The sequence below is a fragment of the Rhinolophus ferrumequinum genome, chromosome 5 (assembly GCF_004115265.2).
Source record: "Rhinolophus ferrumequinum isolate MPI-CBG mRhiFer1 chromosome 5, mRhiFer1_v1.p, whole genome shotgun sequence".
Taxonomy (NCBI): Eukaryota; Metazoa; Chordata; class Mammalia; order Chiroptera; family Rhinolophidae; genus Rhinolophus; species Rhinolophus ferrumequinum.
Window position 1 is genome coordinate 73,468,700 of NC_046288.1, and position 21,057 is coordinate 73,489,756.

Genomic DNA, 21,057 nt, shown 5'->3' on the forward strand with positions numbered 1-21,057 from the left:
CTTCAATCTAAATTCTGTGTCGCAGTACAAAAAATTTGAACTCTAAGGGCAGGAACCTGGCCTGACATTTTTGTTGCTGGGGACACTTGACTAAAATGAAAATCTTTCCTAAGAAGACTGAGAAATCCTTTACCCAGAGTGAGCCTCGGAATAATAAAGAAATTGTAGAATAAGGAAATACAGTTATTGAATAGGTACCTGAGATACCTGTTGAGTCTTCATCGGTCTCCTCATGCTACTAATCCTTCATTGTAAGAATTAGAGTTTCTAATTTTCCTCAAAGATGAAAGTGAAGCTGCTTCTTTCTCCTTCAGTCTCCAAATATGCTGCTTTGACGGTTCCTGAAAATTTTACTCTGAAAGTTCGTTTTAGACATTGAGTATTGATAAAAGTTATCTAAAAAAACAAATTTGTAAAATATACTTACTGTCTTTCCCCGAAAATAAGACCGGGTCTTATATTACTTTTTGCTCCAAAAGATACATTAGGGCTTATGTTCAGGGGATGTCATCCTGAAAAATCATGCTAGGGCTTATTTTCTGATTAGGTCTTATTTTTAGGGAAACACCGTAGGTCACTAAACCAATGGTTTGCTAATATGCTCTGAGGCACCACAGTGAGTTGGCAGAGGTGCTGTGGTAGATTTTAAGCTTTTGAGGAAGCATAGTGATACTGGACATTTGTCAGACACCACACAGCTTCTAGCTCCAGACAGTGATGGGGTCAGCATTCGATCGTGCTGCATTCCTTTTGTTGGTGCTACACTTTGAGATACAGGATTTGGGGTGATTACCGGGGTACAAAGTTAAGTACTGTGTGAAAATCATTGTGGAACAAGAAATAAGAGTATCACTGATGCTTGATTACTTTTGGAGTGCTCAACAGGTACACACAACCCATTAGGAAATAGCTGTGGTTATTTAGGAAGGATATAGAATTTATTTCAAATTGATGTTAATGATGCGTTACATTTTCAAATGGCCACTAAATTATTAGGATGTGCTTACACAGTTTGGAGATTTAATTTAGTAATTGGTACCACCATAGGTATTTCTTTGGGGCTAGGGGTATCATGAAAAAATTACCTAGTCAGTGAAGGTGCTGTGAACCAAGAAAGTTTGGGAACTCTGTGGTAGAGAATGATTTTTATTGCCAGTTTTTTTATACACTTACTCCTAGTTCAATAGAGTCATAAAGTAGAAGATTTGACAAACTTTCTGGTTATTTAAATTTAATGTCAAACTGTTTTGTGTCACTTTATCTTGGAAAATATTTATTACAGTGTATTGGTTTATTTACCAACTTAGTAAAGATGATAAACATTTTCTTTGATTCAGAATAACGGTGCCTCAAAGTCTTTATTAGAACATTTGTTGTTGTGTAGCCATTAATGATTTAGGGGACTAGAAAACTGTGTATTAACTTCTACACATAATTTTATAAGTTGCGTAAAATGATACTTTATGTCTAATGATTTATCATTTCTATCTACTCAAAGGCAAAACATAATGGGTCCTGTGGGAGGGGGAATAAAGGTTAATTGAAGGTTCTGACATTCGCTCTTTAGTTAATAGGTTTTATATTAGAGAATTATGACTTCATCTTGCAAGTTAAATTTACTGACAGCTATTTAGAAATACAGCTGTTTTGTAAACTCAAGTGTACCTTTACATGGAAACTCCTTTTGTTAAACCATTAATTGGTAATTTACTGTCTTTTTAAAAGACTTAACCAGTTGTTTCTTGTATAACCCTTTTACCTCAAATATTTTCTTAATTACACACTTCATAGTATTACTCTCCTTTCTTCATGCTTGAATGTTGTCCTCAGAATCAGTGATAAGGTAGATGTAGCTTGGAAACTTCTCCATTAGAACATGCCATGGTATTCTGCCTTTGCATCCATGGTTCCCCCTCCCTTCTGTACCCTGCTCTCTCTTTTTTCTGGAACAAGGCTCAGGCTCGTGTCCCATTGCACCTTGTTCATACTTCCATGAAAGCTCTTACCATCATATTTTAAATCTCCCTTTACCTGCTTGTCTGGAGTTGTCCCTGTAGTACTTACATGGAGGGGTCATTTTTTAAATTTGTTTTTATCTAGCAAGCGCTTGGCCCACAGTGTGCATTCAGACGTGTTTGCTAAGTGAATGATAGAAGCCCATGTTGTTTCCCTGTGTGCCTGACCACATTTTCTCTCTTTTTAAAATCTTTCTTCATGCAGTGCCCTAACCATTTCTAATATTCAGGCTGGATCGACTGGAAATTGGGGCTGTCATGTCCAGACCAAACGCGGGAACAATACCAGAACGGTCGATATTGTCGTGTTAGAAAGCTCTGCACAGTATTGTCCGCCTGAGAGGGTGGTGAACAATAAAGGTGATTTCAGGTCAGTGACATGGAAAGTCCTGGGAAAGTGATTTGTCCCACGTTCCTTTTTATTCTCAAAGGCACGTAATTGGTCTCCTAACCTCAGTAAGAATATTGGAGAAATGTATGTGTATCCATATATAGAGATGTATATGTGTGGGTGTGCGCCAAAAAAAACATATACACTTGACTTGAATTCATCTTTTGTTATTGGTATATATTGAGTATTACAATTTTAATACAGTGTTTTCCTTTCTTAAAATGTGGATTCATTTTTTTGGCACCCTCTGTGCATATACCCTCAAATATCCAAGGAATACCCTTGAGAGCATTGATTTCAGAATCTTTTACAGATATTAAAAAAAAAATAAAAAAAATAGGTACCTGAACTTTATCTCAAATCTGTCACTTTAAGAGTGTCTGAAGGTAGAGCCACAAGTGTTCATTTTTAACAGGTGGTTTTGTTGTAAAAGTGAAGAACCACTACCATAGGGAAACATTTTGGAAGTTTTACTTAAAAGAGTGCAAAATTCAGACAGGCTAATGGTATTTCCCGTTTTTTTCAAGGGCTCTTTGGTGGATGAACTTGGGAAGGTTCGGTATTGCTAAGTTGGTATTGCTAGGTCACTGTTTAGTAGACACCCTTATTTGGAGAAACACGTATCCAATTTTCCTTCCCTCTTTTGATTCTTCTGGCAGTTAAGCAAGAAGGACTTTGGGAAATGAAAGCTGTTGTTCGATCAGAAACTTGGGGAGCCATTGGTGTTGGAGTCTGTTGAGATAAGAATAAGTTAAATGTTACGACTTTTTTAGCAGAAAGTTTAGAATTTGTGAGAAGTAACACCTTTTACCTTAGACTCTCCTTACTTTCAAAGTTGCTTTAAAACATCATTAAATACATTATTTACTTAATGCTCTTTATGTTTAAGAATTTAATGAGTCTACAGTTGATTTAAAGGAAGGGAAATACGTTGCTGTGGAAAGCCGTGGAAAGATTGTTGAATACTCAGTTTGCGCTGTTTGTGATTGGTACTATTGCTGCCTCGTGGCTATAAGCCCAAATTTTAAGGAGAAGAAAACCCTTTGATGTTAATCTTTCAAATCCAAGGTAAAGGAGCAATAACAACATCTGTAGCTCAGTTTTTCATTGCTTTTATTTTTGTCTTTAAAAAAAAAAATTTCCTTGAGATGAGTTTATGGAAATCAGTATTTATTATTGCCAATGGTAAGTCTTTTATGTCGATTAACTATTAGTCTATGTTTACGAATATATTGTATACTTTAAAGTGAAATAGATAACATTTGTTAATTTTGTTATATTCAACATCTTTTGTTAAATAATCATAATGTGATTTGTTTATGGTTGATTTCCTATTTTTACTCATAATTTTTGAGTTACTTTGCATTTTTAAAAATAGAAGAAGAATCTTAATTATTTAACCTATTAATGAATTATTTATCTTTCAACACGCCTTAAGATATGCAGTTAAACTTCCACTGCATTAATAAGAATTTAGTTTAGTGTTGCTTGATCTATTTATGCAGTTTTAGGTAACGACTCATATTTTGGTGTGACTGATAATATAATTTAGCACTTTCTGTGTTACGGGTCAGCTGTAACTTTTATTAAGTATGTTCGATTTCACTGTCAGTTTTGGAGAAATGGAACTCAAATAACAGCGATCCATGCCAACATGCGTGTGTTATCACTTGCGTAGTGAGTGGCTTCTCCCTGACATCTTCAGTTGTACACTGTGTTGGAGGTCTTCAAGACCACCCCCAAGTGCAGAAATCTGCTAGGAGGACTCACGGGACTCAGCATGTAGTTGTAGTCACAGCTGAGATGTAGTATACCATGTTTCCCTGAAAGACCTAGCCGGACAATCAGCTCTAATGCGTCTTTTGGAGCAAAAATTAATATAAGACCCAGTCTTATTTTGCTATAATATAAGACCAGGTCAGAATAGAATAGAATAGAATAGAGTAGAATAGGAGTAGAATAGTGTAGAATAGAGTAGAATAGAAATAATACTGGGTCTTATATTAATTTTTGCTCCAAAAGACGCATTAGAGCTGATTGGCTAGGTTTTATTTTCGAGGAGACAGGGTAATAATGCAATCAGATACACAACTGGATCATAAAGGGAAAAGACACAGGTGAGTTCTGGAGAGACCCACATGCAGGCTTCTTCATGTTCTCCCCGTCCCATGAGGCTCACATAGAACCTGCTCCTTCTCCAGCCATGAAAAGGCAGCAACCTCTAGGCAGTGTTTCTGCCCAGGGAAGCCCGTGGAATCCCAGCACCCAAAGTTCTTACTGTGGCTGGTCACGGAGGCACCCTCTGCCTAGCACGTACCAAAGTTTCAGACTCCCAGGAAGAAAGCAAGAAACAATATTGCTTGTGCAGGAGGTCTAGGTATCGTGAACAACCCGAGCCACTTAGCTGTTCATGAGAACGCTCCAAGTTCCAAATACCCAGATGCCCCTGAAAGACCAGAGTTGCAAGCAGGCCTTTCTAAGGATGGCAGTCCGGGACTTGCTACGGTAACTCTATCTGTACATATAATAATTCTGCTTCTGCAAAAAGCCTGATTCTACTTATATTGGACAAGATTCTGACCTTACATATCTAATGGTTATATAAACCAACAATACAATAACAGTAGTTAAAAAGAAAGGCAAAACCATTTCTTGATACAATTTCCATGTATATTTATAGCAATACTTAGAATATTTTAGGAAAATACCCTATGGTGTTATGGTATTAAAATACACTTGGTGGCTCATCGTTTAAAATGGTTTGGTTCAGGTTAACCTTTTTTACTAAAATATAATTTTGGTCTTTATTCTTGAAGGAGTTTCGTTTGTTTCTTCTCCTTGAGCTTTTGCTGTGATTATACAGGACGTGATCTCATCCTTGATTTTCTTGTGTTATTATTTGTGTCAGTGTAGGTTTCCTTATACTATTTTGTCCTCATCTCTCTAGGTGGCCCAGAACGTTGGCAGGCATCACTGCCTATCTTCAGTGTACTCGGAACACGCATGGCAGTGGGATCTATCCTGGAAACCCGCAGGACGAGAGAAAGGCTTGGCGCAGATGTGACAGAGGTGGCTTTTGGGCCGATGACGACTATTCTCGCTGCCAGTATGCAAACGATGTCACTAGAGTTCTTTACATGTTTAATCAGGTAACGAGAAAGGCTTCAGATTTGCTGAGACGCGTTAATAAAACATGGTATTTAAACCAAATACTTATATCTTTTTATAAAATATTAGTAAAGCAGAAAGATTTGGTGTTTATACTTCGGTTGACTGATCTGTCTCCGGAAGAAGGTCTGGTCTTCTCAATTGGTATGCAAGACCCTCTGTGTGGTGTCACTCTTTCTTTCCTGACACTGCCTGACTTTGTGCCTTTGTTTGAATACCTTTATCATCTGTTACCCACCAGACAAAATCCCAACCATTCATCACATCCATCTAGGAAGCCACCTCTTGGGTTCCTTTTATAATTTCTTTGTCACAAGTGATCTCTTGTCATATTTGTAATAATCAGATGCCTTTTCCTATCTTTGCTTCTATGCATCTTTTATAAACTGTACCAGATTATAAGTAGTTGGATGATAGCTTCTATATCATGTATTTTTTTTGTGATCCTTAGAACCTAGTGTATACCCCTTTTGCAATGGTCGGTACTTAGTCGTGTTTAAGTCAATAAATAAATTAATGTAAAACCTGATTGGCAGTGCTTGGAAATACAGATAAGTGCTAAATAAGTGGTTCATACTCCTGTACAGGGGAGGTATTGATCCTTCCCAGCTGGAATCGTCAGGAATGACTTTACTAAGCAATTGGAATTGAGTATGTCTAGAATGTGGAGAAGTAGAGAGGAAGAGATGTTTACCTGATAGGGTTTTATGTATTGTTATATTTCATTCGAAGTTTTAAAAAACTCCCCTCAGGTTAGTTTCCATTAAAATTTTATTTTTCTTGGGTTTGAAAAAGCACTTTAAGAAGGTCACTGTGACTAAATGATAAAGTTTGAATTCATTGCAGTGGTTTCAAATGCAAAGATAAAACATCACAGTTTTGTTGATCAATTTGCAAGGACTTCTTTTTGCGTTTTTAATGTAGATGCCCCTCAATCTTACCAACGCTGTGGCCACAGCCCGACAATTATTGGCTTATACCGTGGAAGCCGCCAACTTTTCTGACAAGATGGATGTTATATTTGTGGCCGAAATGATAGAAAAATTTGGAAGATTTACCAAAGAGGAAAAATCAAAAGAGGTATTTTTCTATTTTGGATTTGTAGCATATAGTATATCAACAAATGGTCCGACAATAGACTTGAATCTCTATTGTTAAAGCCTGTCTATGTTTGCTGTATTTGAATTAAATAAATTCACTTTTAATTTCCAAAATTATCATTGAGAATCATGCTCTGGCTGTTATAGTGACCTTTTGTGGGGAGGGCTAGAGTTGAAGTGTCAGTCCTGGGAAATTAAATTTCTGTGATAGAGCATAGCCAGCCTTAAGAAAACAGCCTTTTGCATACACGTGGTTGGTTGGCCTGGGCTGACTATTTTGGGCCTTCCAGATTTTTCTTCTCCATACAGCCGTTCGTTCATCTTTTTTAATGTGAATTTTAGTCAACCAGATCGTGGTTAAATTGCTTCATTCCTTTTGTAATGTCTTGGAAAAATGAAAGACTGTTTTAGGAACTTTTTTGAAATTCCAAATGATTGGAATATAAAAGTTATGAAAATGTAGTGACTTTGAACAGGGGTGCATTTTAACGGGGTCACGTTAAAACTGTGATGTGCTGGTCAACATGATATCCCATGGGGAATAACATTGACAACCGCAGCTTTCATAATGAATGAGGAGCAACTCTTGCTTTGAATGAGTTTTAAGGCTCACATGAACATATTCTTTGAGTTACGAGAGAACTCTCTATATGCTATTTCTTGTGTGACATATGCACTTACACAAAAATGCATCATAGAGGTAGAAGAAACCAAGATCAAGTCATAAACTGAAGCCTAAAGATAATTAAATGATATATCCAAGGTTATACAGCTAGCTTAGGGCAGGGCTGAAACCAGAAGCCAAGAACAGTGACTGTCTATTGCAGAAGAGTTTTCTGCAGCATGGCATGTCTTGTACAATGTTACCACGTCGTCGTGACATTCCAAAAGTACTCTTTATATAACTGTGGGGAAAATACTGTGCTAAAACAGAGTCTAATATGTGGGACATCTCCGATGCGTGAATATGCTAAAAGGTAAATAATGCATATATGTTTCCCTATGCCCAGGCACCCGTACATCATCTAAGCGAGGGCATTTTTTTGTTGGTATAATGTGTTACTATTTTGCATTAGATGTATGTATGTAAATGGGACTCAGGGAAACGCACCATTTGACAATGAGATAACATTTCAGTGTTACTCTCTGAACTTCAGACCACAGTTTTCTAATGAACTGCTCTGCTTTTTGGCTGTGTCTCTGTGCCACAGCCTGCTTCCGGTGGTGAGTTTTCTCAGCACTGGAAGAAGCGATCCAGATTCTGGCTCTGTGGTAATCCTGCTCTCCATTGTTGATTATAATCACAGGTTAGCTGCCCACATCATTACAAGTCATTTGTGGAAGTGGGATGTTTTGAATCACTTGAGTAATTGGAATGACATTTGGAATGTGGACATTGAAAAGGATTGTGCCGTCGCATAATACATAGTTATTCCCATGCCTCCCTGTTTTGAAGTAAAGGACCTTTGCTCCCCTCCCAACTCATGAAGAGCAGTGGGGTACCCAGGGATGTAGATTTCACTGTGTTGCCAGCGTGTGGTATGAATGGTCTGCTGCTTTGGTATGGGGAGGACTGAGGGGAGGACTGGAAGTAGGTTTTGTTTCGTGAGTTATTAATTTAACCATGGGCCCTTTATTTTAAAAATAGGGATGCCACTTGCCCTGTTTTACCTGCAAAATTTGTGTGCACAAGTGAGAAAATACAGGTGAAGGTATTATGCAGAATAGTTGCAATGCTAGGGTGTAATTTTATAGGGTTAGGAAATTTAACATTCTTAGGCTCTCAGAAGCTAAGAGGGTCTTTTAAAAAAATCGTTAGAGTGTTTTCGGTACTTCTCTGAAAACTTTGTTTGAAGTTGATGGCTACAAGTTTCACTGGTTGACGTAGGAGGTCAAGTATAAACTATCTTCGGAAACAAATGATGGCAACTTATTAAGTATAAATAGGAAAAACAGAGGGAAAATATTCAGGTTTGAATAACTGAAGTATAAATGTAATGTTACTTGTGATGCAGTGACAGACATCTGAATTAACTTATTCTTTGGAAAGTTAAACTGAAGGCCATAGCTTCCACTGTTTATTAGTACGGTAAAAGAAAATCAGGAGGGTTAAAGGGGGTCATCATTTTAAGTTGATTACTACAGCATAAAAATTACACTCAGGTATCCTGAAATGCGTACACCTTAATTGAACAAATAATGAAATTGATTTTTGTTTGATGTCCAAAAAGTTACTTTGTGATGGATAATTTCATAACTGAAATATGGTGAAGAGTTGGCTTTTTAACCTGTGATTGAACCTGGCCAACACTGCTGTCTTAGGGTGGGTGCTAAAAGCTGTCAAACTGCCAGATCTAAATGGTATATTTCGTGGGGTCTTTTGAAAACATCTGAAAATTGTCTGTCAGGCAAAGTAAGCATCTGTTCCATATTTACAAGAGTGATTTCTCTTAGGAAGACAACATATATGTATTTCAGAGGATGAGAAAGTATATAAAGATGAGATTTGGCTGTGTGTTATAGTTCCCTTACTGTGCTCTTGTTTTGAGTATGTAAGTCAGGCGTGCACCTTTACACTAGTTTACTACAGAATGCATTTGGCACATTTTTTTGTACAGATTTTTTAAAAACTCTGAAGTTCTTTCATTTATTCATTTTAAAACATAATCACTTCTGTATCGGTACTTACGTTTCTTTTTTATTTTCCGTATTTCTGATTTTTTTTTTTTCTTGACCGTGTCATACTTTTCTGTATGTTTCAGCTTTTCAAAGACCCAGCTTCTGGCTCGGTGATACTTTCTAGAACACTGTTTCTCAAACTTGAGCATGCATTCATATCAACTGGAGGGTTTGTTAAACTTTGCGGTGGGGTCTAAGAAGGTTTTCTAGTAAGTTCCACGTGATGCTGGGGTGACGTATCTTTGAGAAAAGCACAGGCTTTGAGAACCACCATGGTGTTGTCATGATCTATACTTACCTTGCTTCAATTTTTTTTTCTTTTGGGTTTAACTTTTTAAAAACTTTTCAGAAACTTTTTTTTTAATTAGGAAATTCCAAAAGTATAGAAGAGAGAATGCTCTCATTAATACTTATGTTTACCTTTCACCTTCAACAATTTTCAGTATTTACCAATCGTGTTTCATTAATCCACATATTTCCTTTGTCCACCATCCCTCCCTCCTTTTTCCTCTCCCTCCCTCTTTCTGCCGCTCTCTTTCCTTCTTTTCCTCTCTCTCTCTCTCTCTCTCTCTCTCTCTCTCTCTCTCTCTCTCTCTCTCTCTCTCTCTCTCTCAATTCTGGAACATTTAATAGTAAATTCTAGATACAATTTTGTCTATAATTGTTCTAAAATATAAGGCACTTCAAACAGAATTATGATACTGTTATTATATGATCAAAATGAGCTCTGAGTCCTTTATATCATCAAATATCTAGTCCATGTTCAATTTTCCTTGATTATGGTTTTTTAAGAATGTAGACCTTGTGTCTGGTTACTTTATGAAATTCATCCATATAATTTTGTGGTTGTTTATGTCGGAGTTTTCTAGATGGACAGTTGTAACCAGCAAATAATAATCAATTGATCTGTTCTTATAAAATGTTTTGGTTTTTTTCTTTCTGGTTATACGTTGATGAGGACCTCAGAACAATGTTGATTAATGTTGTTGATAAGGGATATTAATGAGAATGGTCTACTTTATCATTATTAAGTGTGATATTTGTTTGCTTCTGCCAAGTGCCATGGGACAATTTCAGGGTAACTGGTGGCTTTGAAATTAGTTCTCAGCTTGAGGATTTTTAGACCACAGAAGTAATGTGAAGTCTGGCCTCAGTCCTGTATAGGGGTCATCTGGTGTTTACAAGTTGTCTGGGAAGAGGTTTTTTAACCTCCTTCTACCTCATGCCAAGGTCAAGGAGGCAAGTTTCAAGTTTCCTCGCTCTCCCTTTCCTTCGTGAGGCTGATTGAATGCTGGTTTGCCCTGACCCTGCTGGTGTCCTCTTGGGGTTATCAACTTCGCGCAGTGGTGTTTTCTCGTCAGGCCCGTGTTGGTGGGTGCTAGGCTTTGTGTGGGTGACAACACATATCCCATGGTCAGCAGAGTTCAGCCGCAGAGCTTCTGGGTTCCCGCTATTGTGTTGCTATTGGCCTCTGGAGGAGTGTTTGTATTCTGCCTGGTCACTGATGCATTTAAAAAGAGAACATTTTCCCTCAAGCATTTTCACTCTTAGCAGGAGAATTGTCCAGAATACTGAGTCCTCTGTTCTTCCAGAAAGGGAGATATACATATATTTTTGTAATCAGAAAAAAACAAAACCTGCTTCCATTGCGACAGTTGGAGGAATCTTAGGAGTGAAGCTTTCCATTTGTTGTGAAGGTCCTCCTATGGCTGAGGGCCGTGCCTATTAAATCCCGCCTCTCTAGAACAGGGGACCTCGCGGCTTCCAAGAATTTGTGATAAAACAACTTCATCTGCCTGGAGGAAATGTTTTCCTTTCTGTTGATAACGGTAAAGTTGTCTTCATTGCCTTGACTAGAAACATGTCAAGAATCCATTTCCCCAGTCACAGATGCCCTACACTGATGCAGATGTTGAATTTCTCTGTGCCTCTTTTTTTTCTCTTCAGAGAGGAGAAAATAATTACTTTTAAATTTTGTTAGGCTCCCTCCAGTCCTTTCTGTAAGGTAATGAAGAATAAATCCACTGTTACTCTCAGCTTCTTTCCCCTCTTCCCTTCTCACCTGTTTCTCCAGTTCTTCCATCATCACCATCGTCGTCATCCTGTTTACTCCTCGACCACAATAAAACCGGAAATTTAATAGGTACCGTAGGTTCTGATGATTATCACAGTGGGACCTCTTAATGAAGACTGACTGCTTAACTAAGCAAGCAGCCGAGAAGCCAATAATGGGATCCCCGAGGCAGTCAGGTCACTGACGCTCGTTAAGAGTGACGTAAACACCCTTTTAAAACTTGACTTTCACAACAGAGCAATTTTTTCATTAAACGTAATCAGGGTAATACACTTTAAGATAGGTACCATCTCAATATTATATTTAATTTGCACCTAGCAGAAAAATCATGAGGACTGCTTGAACTTGAATAATAATAACATCAGCGGCTGTTATTATTATTTAGTCAAGTTTGGACTACATGTCAGTTCCTGTACTTTGCATTGCCATCTTGGCTATCCAAAACGACTGCCTCGCTTGCTGCCCTCCGCACACACACGTGGGTCTGTAATTCTTGCTTTTCTGGTTTAGACCCAACATGAATACCCCCTGCTGCTTTGCGCTGGAAAGCATAAATGTGGGAAGGGGTCTGGATTCCCCCCCGGCTTTTCTCAAAAGATGGCATGAATTGCTTAATGAAGGTATTTTGCTTTTCCTCATTTACTGTGGGATGAGATGTTCCTAGCACTTCTTATAGGGTTCTTGATCTCATTTTACAAATGACCAAACTGCGTCTTCTGAGGCTAAATCATGTGATTAGAGACATCTAATTTGTGACGAAGTTGAAATCACAGCCCGGGAATATTTAACTCCCAGGCGCATACATATTCTGCCTTCAGTGTGACAGTATACTCCTACTACATTAAAGCTAAATATCATCAGGTTTAGGTTATGTATTACCTTGTGTATTTCATATGCTAACGTACCAAATTTGTGAAGTTGACCGATGATTCCTGGTCTCATTTTGATCAGAATTCCAAACACGTATATGAAAAAGAACAAGAAATACTCTGTCTCTTAAAGCAGATGGCGTTTAACACCTTCACTGTTATCATTGTGGCATTTTCATTCTTTACCCGGTATCTTTGATCAAGTGTGTTCACACATAATTTCATTTGATCCTCACTGTCAAGTGTGACAGGTGGCAAAGCAGGTGCGTGATTCCTTCTGACCCTTTTGTGGCTGGAATGGCCTTCAGGGAATGAGGTCAAGGAGAACTGCAATGCGTTGGAATGCTGGTTGCTGTTTTTTAAACTCTGTGTGTCAGATTTCAGGAATACTTGTTTAATCCAGTGTAATTTTTCATGCACTGTTATCCATTCTATGTCCTTTGTTGCCACTATGAAGGATTCAGGACTACTTCCGTCACCAAGGTACACAAGCATACAGCGTTTTATGATTACCTGCTCTAGGGACTATTTTGGCAACAAATCCCTTTCCTTAGTCCTTAGCCATTTAGAGTGAAATAATGAGAAAAATAGTTTGTTCTCAGCTAAGGCTATCACTCTAGTTAGCTGTACACCTTCTCAGAGATATTTCTTTTCTTTACAGTTACTAGCACATGAAATCCCGTTACTGGCTGTAGTTTTTTCAACATATAATCATCATAGTTGTTCAGTAGAGATGATGATGTATCTATCAGGTCTCCTGTTGGATCTTCATAAAGTTTGTACATTTAAAACTTTTCAAAAGTACAGAACAGCAAGTTCATTTGTAACCATGCTAACCTGTAAACACCTCCTATATTTCAGTTGTGCCTTAGAGGAGAATCAGTATTTTCCTGTAATTTTTCTTTTAACCTTTTTCAGTCAATGGGAATTTTCTTTTCTGATAGCCAGAGAGCATATTTTACCACATTATCTTTTGTACCCTATTTATTTTTGTATAAAAAATTTTGAAATAAGAGTAGGTAAGAATAATAGACCAAAACTTAACCCAAATTAGTCCAGCTACTCTGAATTCCCGTTAAAAGGTGGCAGTTATGGGGCGGCCGGATGGCTCAGTAGGTTACAGCGTGAGCTCTCAACAACAAGGTTGGTGGTTCAATTCCTGCATGGGATGGTGGGCTGTGCCCTCTGCAGCCAAAAGATTGAAAACGGCAACTGGACTTGGAGCTGAGCTGCGCCCTCCACGACTAGACTGAAAAAACAGCGACTTGACTTGGAGCTGATAGGCCCTGGAAACACACACTGTTCCCCAGTATTCCCCAATAAAAAAAAAAAGGTGGCAGTTATTCTGATTGCTGTATAAATGGCTGGTGCACATATTCAGTAACTGACATATCGGAGTCGCTACCCTTCTTCACAACTCTAGAAATAAGGGCTTTTTCGTTAGAATGAAATTCACCCCCATACCTGTTTGTTTACGAATATGCGCTAGGATGCTAGTGTTATCCATAAATTGTGTAAACAGGTTTGAGGTTCTGCAAAGCTTCACTATCGGCTCTTCCTAATTCTCTGTCAGCTGATCCTGTTAATTTCTTGGCTTTGGGAAAATGCCCCTTGACAATCTCTGAGTCCATGAAAATAGGATGTTTGGATTTAATTTCATTACCCTCCGTCATATCTTGCTCTGCTTATTTCCTGCATTGCAGTTACCACAATCTAAATCACTTTTTACAACTGTATTCATTGTGTATTTTCTTCCCCAGTTTATATTAATTAATACCCTCCAAAATAGAGTTCGTATGTTTCTTTCACTGTTGTATCTCCATTGCTCTGTCTCTCCGTGGTCCCCAATACGTATGTCGTCAGTGAGAAAATGAATATTGTGTACCTGTTGGCTTTTACACCAGGAGTTACGTTAGTGAATAAGGGTAGAAATATGAGTAGGACATTGTGCTGTCCCTGCCCTCAAGATGTTTACACTGGAAGTAAAATAAGGACAGAATTAATGAAACACTGTATGAAGGGCAGTATGAAGTCAGTAAACTGTTTTTTAGCTGCATGAGATGGTGGGACTTTTGCAGAGGAAGAAGAGTCACTTTTGCTGGATGTATATTGGTCCTGTTTATATATAAACACAAGCGTTAATACTGTACCCTTTCTAACACTTCTTCTAGAGGCTGTCATCTTCAAAGAGGCTTATGTTGGTATTGAAATGGGACAAAAATGGAGCAATATAATAACAAGGAGAGCTGCCATTTTTTGAGTGTCTGCCATGTGCCAGTTATGCTTTCAAGAGCATTTGTGTGTCATTGGAACTTACTCTTCACAACATTCAGAACAGACAGGGGATTGCTGTTGTCCCCATTATACAAATAAAGGGAGGGACGGCAGGTGAAGTGTCAGGGCAGCTCGGGGTCAGGATTTGAAGTCCTGTTCTTCACCCCTGTACTTATTACAGTTGTTTTATCCCATGATTCCAGGCTTGGTATCTGGTAGGTTTCTACAGATTGTCTTTGTGAAATGAACCCTGGGTGGGAAGGACTGAACATTGTCCAAACCTACCTCAGCCTTTCTAATTATACATCCTGGGAAGAGTATTGGATGCAGAACAGGTTGCATCTTCTGGGATGATCACAAGACATTTGCGAAAATGGCATTGGCTTTCTGGCTTGACTTTGGGGCTTAACACCTTTGATGCTTGCTTCATGATTAGAGGACTAGCCAGCTTATAAATCCTCCGATCCTACCTCTGGAATGCGTTTGTTCTCACTGTATAGATCTCCCTCTCAAGAACATTTTGCTCAATACCAAACCCCCTGACACCAGGACGTCTCCTTAGCCCTGCATGTTCAGTGCCTTTCTCCGACATGGGACCTGCGAGTCAGTTTCAGCAGTCATCAGTGGACATTTCACTGGCTTTGCATGATAGGTGTTTACATTCGGATGTTTACATTCTGTATGAATGTAAACTTTCATTTACTGGGTTCTTTTTATTTACTCAGTTCATAACTTAACCAAACAAGCGCTGCAAGTGAGCACCTCTTAGCATCCGTTTATTTCATGGCACTGGGTCTTCAAGCATTCACTGAGATGGGAGAAAGGAGAAGTTCATTCAAGGTAGACAAAACTGCATGTACAAAGACACACCATGGCCCAGCAGATATGGATGGGGCTCTTGCAGTGGTTGGACATACCTTCAGTTTTGAACATGACAGGATACCAAAGAGCTAGGCAGTGTACATGTCTTAATAATAATACTCAGCTAACACTTACACTAACAGAAGTGTTTATAAGTGATTTTCCAGACAAAGAGTGTAGATGTTTTTATTCTGGGTCACGTCATGTCTTTATCTTCCTCTTGATTAATGTATCGTTTTCCCGTATCGGCGCTGAGGAACGCCACCAGTGACTTGTGTACTTAAAGTTATTTCAGTACAGTGTATTGAGCTCAATATTACCAGATGGTCATAACTGAATGTGCTCTTCATACCTGAAGAGTTTGAATGAGAAACGAGTACAGTGCCTATTGGGTTTTCATGGGGAAATTTAAACTGAAGGCCAATCTTGGTGTCTCGTGAGGATTTTGATTATGTAAAACCGCCTCTGTTGGTTTTAAAGATCTTTCTTTCTTCTCTTTCACGCCTGCTAGCTAGGTGATGTGATGGTTGACATTGCAAGTAACATCATGTTGGCGGATGAGCGTGTCCTGTGGCTGGCGCAGAGGGAAGCAAAAGCCTGCAGTAGGATTGTTCAGTGTCTACAGCGGATCGCAACGTACCGGCTAGCAAATGGAGCTCATGTTTATTCAACAGTAAGCGTAACATTTTCCTGGAATTCTAAGAAAAAATGTCTTACACTGTAAAAAAAATTTTTAAAGGAAACTTTGTTCATACATGGTACTTAGAATGGTGCCTTACCTGTATGGTAGGGATAGACTTAATCATCCTTGCAGAAAGGAAAGAGATGCCTTGTTGTCCTTAGAATTTACAGGAAATCCTGTCATCCTCCTGGATGTGAAAGACTAGTCACTTCTTGGGCCCTCTCTGGTGTGGTTCTGACAGGTGGGTGGGCGTGATGCTGGCAGTCCTCCCGGCATGGGCGTGGTGGTAGCCGTTTGCATCAACAGGCCCTACATTTGGTGGACCCCAAGTTCAGTCTCACTCTTGAATTCCTTAAAATTTGGGGCAAGTGCCATCTTTTTCAGGTGTTTTCTGGCTTAATTTGCTTTGAATATCTGTTCATTTACTACTATTTAGACTAGCACCTTCCTTCCTTTTCTAAAGAAGCACCTTTGGAGTAAGTCTGTGTAAAATTTTTATCGGTGAAACTTAATGCAAAGAGTTAACTAGAAGTTCTTGTAAAAGACAAAAGTGAAGGTGGATGAAATGTTGAACAAGGAGACTTTTAACTATACCTCCCAAACCCTGATACTTCTCCCATATTCTGATCATTAAGGGTGTCCACTGATTTCTCTAGCTGATTTTTGGTTATAACTTCCATTTTTAGCTTGTATTTTCCTGCAAAGTGGTCTTAAAATTATTTTTAATTGACTTCAAATTTATATCTGATCCTCCACACCTCGTGACTTGTTTTTTTCCTCTCTATCGGTATCTTTCCGTTTTCGGACATCCTTTTGTTTCCAGCATCTTATTTTATTTACTTATTTTTAATTCTACCCATTTATCTACACAGTATCTTTGTTTGCTAAGAATCTGAGTGTTCTGTTTTAGTTTATGTACGGTGTTTTGTGTTTGAAACTCTTTGAAAGTGCTTTGGCCCCTATTATAAATCTTTCATAACTCCTGTCTGATTAACTTTTAAAGTATTCACCCAATATTGCTCTGGAAGCTTATGTCATCAAGGCTACTGGCTTCACCGGCATGACATGCACCGTGTTCCAGAAAGTGGCAGCTTCTGACCGGACAGGACTTTCTGACTATGGCAGGCGGGATCCGGATGGAAACCTGGATAAGCAGCTAAGCTTTAAGTGCAATGTTTCAAATACATTCTCAAGTCTGGCACTGAAGGTATGTTTAGTCTATAATCTTTCAAGACCCATTGCAGTTATATTAGAATGCTCAATGTTTTGCTTTGCAAAATAACCTCATTAAAAGTTATTTAGGGGAGAGGAAGAGGGTACGGTATTATTTTTGCTGTTGTTTTAAAAGAAATGCAGACCAGGATACATATGCCTCGGCATTTTCGCCCTCTGGACCCGTCTTAACACAAAAATATCAAAATTAACGTTTTATGACTGCAGTGGTAAAAATATGAATATATTAATATTACATATTAAAACTTTTTCTTTGACCTTGAAATTCATTTTTATTGCTCCTGATTTTGAAGACATGGAAGTGTCATGTGCCCTTGGCTCGGTGCCTACTGGACCTAATGGAGAATCCACCTTGACTGGGCAGTTAATCGGGCAAGCTGTACATCAAGTCTTGGGCCAAGAAAACATGATGTGTCTTCAGAAAATGTGTGTTTTACTGCAGCAAGCCAAATTAAAAGCGTTTTTATTGATTTTTAAAATGTGGGGTTTAGACGTGTTTCATTAAAGTATATCAAAGCGAATAGTGGAGGTGTAATGCCAACCCCTAATGGAACCACATTTTTTCATTTAGCTTTATGTGGCCATATGTAACTGTGTTCTCTGTGGATTTTAATTACGAAGTGCTTGCTTTGTTTCTGGCTTATTCCTGAAGTCTATCACAAACAGTATTCCAGTCACTTTAATGGCTGCATAATAATTGATCACATAGGTATTAAGGGTTAATCCATTGTGGGCACTCAATAAATATCGAACGCATGAGTGAATGAATGAATGAAGAATTAATGTATTTTGTCATTCCTTACCCTGGTGACCTCCAGAGGAAAAGCCAATTTGCTAAATTTAGAAAGAGCCCCCTTCCCCCCACTACCCAAGACAATCTCTCCTAGGTCAAAATGTCTAATGGTCATGTATTTACCTGGTACCATATACTCAGGGAAATCGTCAGGATGTAATTGTTATTCTTGGCTCTGAGAGTACTTGATGTACCCAGCAATTCTACAGTAGACCTGCTCCTTTCCTTACTGTATTTTTCATTGGTAAAAATATACCACAAAAGGCATAGAAATAGCATTGCACACAAGCCCGTGAGAGAAAGGTGTGAGTCTTTGAGGAGCACATAAAATTGATGAATCCTTGTAACTTAGGTGATCATGGTTGTTAGAAAGGGATTTAAAAACATCGAAGCCCTATACATTTCCTCAGTTTCACAACCTACCCCCTCTGGGCAAGGAAAGCTTCCACTTGCTCAAGTAGAAAGCTTTAAATGAACACTCTCAGATTTATCAATTTCATACATTTCTATCCTTTTAAGATCATCTTGTGGCCAGAAACAAAGGACACATTACACTCTTACTCGTGCATCATAAATGGACACTATTAAACTGAGTGAAAGAAGAACAGATCGTGACACAAAAGTAAACATTTCATTGCCTGAAGAAAGTGCAAAATGCTTAAGCACTTTAACAAAAAAACATTCTGTACGTTTTAAACTGTATCCTAGGGCAAGTTTTACTCTTTGTGTGCGCTGTTTTTTCTAGTGCCTGAAATGTAATACTAACTAGACAACTTGAACATCCAGTAATTGATTGTATTGCCCTCGAATGGAAGAAAATGCTAGCATATGAATTAAAACCCTAAAAGCGCAGTCCTCAGCAATAGGAGCCTTACTTGAATTGCTCTCTACACATTCCTTGAATGTCTATCCTTCTGACTCCACTACCATCACAGCCTTGTTGGATTCCCATCCTATGTTGCCCGAACCGTGTGACCTATGTAGTCTGTCTGTCCAGGCTCTTCATTAAAAATCCGTCTTTCTCCTATGGTTAGGTCTATCGAGGGCTGACATGGGCCAACAAGCACCACTACGACATGCCAGTTAGTACAATATTGAAATATGTCCTTAGCTTTTTGCAGAGAGCTGGTGCGCTCTCCCCTGAGTGCTCCCTCAGCCAGGCTGGTCTCTGCTGGGGACAACAGCCAGGGCTGTCCACCCTTTAACAACTGAAGGGCTGGTGCCTGCAGAGCACAGGCCGCTCGAGTCTTCCCCTCTGCGGACGCTGTTTTGATAGTCAGTGTGGGTGTCATTTCAGGTGGTTAATATCGTGAACATGATCACTGGATCCACCCAACATGGAAGTAGACCTTGCACAGTCCCTGATAAACACCTCCTGTCTCTCCAGAGGCTGGCTGTCAAGTGACTTCATTATTTGGCATTTATCCCTTGCTCCGTATCTCTTCCTACCTCCTCTGCTTTCCGTAAACAGCAAATTTCCCTTGGTTCCTCTCCCAATCTCTGGCCATTTTTAGGCCAGGCTCATGCTGATTCTTCTGCTAGAATTTCCTCCTCCCTTCCTTCTCCTGCCCCATGATTGTGTGTTAACACCCAGCAGAAATGGCACCTGCAGGAAATCTTACCGATGTCTGTCAGTCCTTGCCTCTCCCACCCTCATCTCCTTTGTTTCTCTGCCTCACTTTGCCTCTTACGCTCTGCTCATCTCTGTCATTACGCTTTTCACACAGGAGCCCAATGGGTATCTTACCTCCTACACTTGACTGAGCATTGCTCGAACACAGAGCTGGTGCTTGAGTCACTGATGAATTCCAGTGCCTGGCCTCCGTTGGTCAGCCAGGTGGAGATAGGAGTTATCTGTCAGCCACCTCTTGCAGCACCAAATCTGCCTACTTTGTTACCAAATTTGTTACCAAAGTTTTTTCATCACCAAATGCTTCGTTCCACGATTGGCACCATAATTCAGATATGTTAGCATCACAATCTGTTTTCGATGAACTACTAAGAGCTTTTAGAAATTGTTGGTGTTTTGAAGTTAGCTGTAATGTAGCCAGAAAGAACTGGTCCTTTAAAATGTTCTTGACTGGAATTTAGAAATCAGTTTTTCTCTATATATCCCATTTTTCCCTCATCCTGAACATCTAGGGCTTGATCCCAGCGGAAGTCCTTTTAATTTTCCAGGCCAGTTGTATACCTTGTCATCGCTGCCCCTTTCCGTGCCCTCAGTCCTACCCCTGCCTGGTGAAGTCCCTGCTGTCCTCCAAGACTCCATTCACATGGCACCTTTGTGAATTCATCATTGCCTGTTAGTCCCAGAATGCTTTGTTCATTCTCCAGAATAATTAAAAGCTGTTATGATGGCGAATTGAGTTATAGTGAGAGAGGCCATGGGGTATGGTGGCCTTTCTGTGGCCAGGCGGCCGAGATTCACGTTCTGGTTCCCCAGTTAACAGCTGTACAAACTTGGTCAAGTACCTTAACCTCTCTGAATGTCAGTTCCTCGTCTGCTACGTAGGAATTATGAAATGGTACTTAACTCAAAGGATTATTAAGAGGATTAAGTGAGGCAGATGTATAGACGTTTACATCAGTGCCTGGGACAGAGTAAGCATTTAATAAATGTTAGCTTTTATTATTATTGTTTTGTTGTTGTTGTCTCTGTCTTGTTAATTATGAATATTTGAGAGCAGGAACCATGGCTTATTTCACTGTATTTCTCTAGATTCCCCACACTGCCAAGCACAGAGTAATGAAACATTCAATAAATGATGTTGAATAAAAATTAACAGCCATACTTAATTAGCGAAGACAGTTTAAAAAAAAAATTAGTTCTAAAGGCAAACATAATCCCTGTGAATCGTTAGCAGTGAGATACTCAACAGGTGGTATGCAGTTAGAAACTAATTATACACAAGAAAATA

At 39.1% G+C, this 21,057-nt stretch overlaps 1 protein-coding gene across 2 annotated transcripts in view; it reads left to right on the forward strand.

Moving 5' to 3' along the window:
- ADGRA3 (adhesion G protein-coupled receptor A3) overlaps positions 1–21,057 on the forward strand; it is a 114,374-nt gene that overhangs the window by 60,595 nt on the left and 32,722 nt on the right. For both annotated transcript variants that reach the window (XM_033106605.1, XM_033106606.1), the window contains 5 exons: positions 2,221–2,385; positions 5,354–5,555; positions 6,499–6,654; positions 15,943–16,104; positions 17,117–17,320. In XM_033106605.1, coding sequence (XP_032962496.1) covers positions 2,221–2,385; positions 5,354–5,555; positions 6,499–6,654; positions 15,943–16,104; positions 17,117–17,320 — 889 coding nt within the window. The remainder of the gene's footprint in view (positions 1–2,220; positions 2,386–5,353; positions 5,556–6,498; positions 6,655–15,942; positions 16,105–17,116; positions 17,321–21,057) is intronic.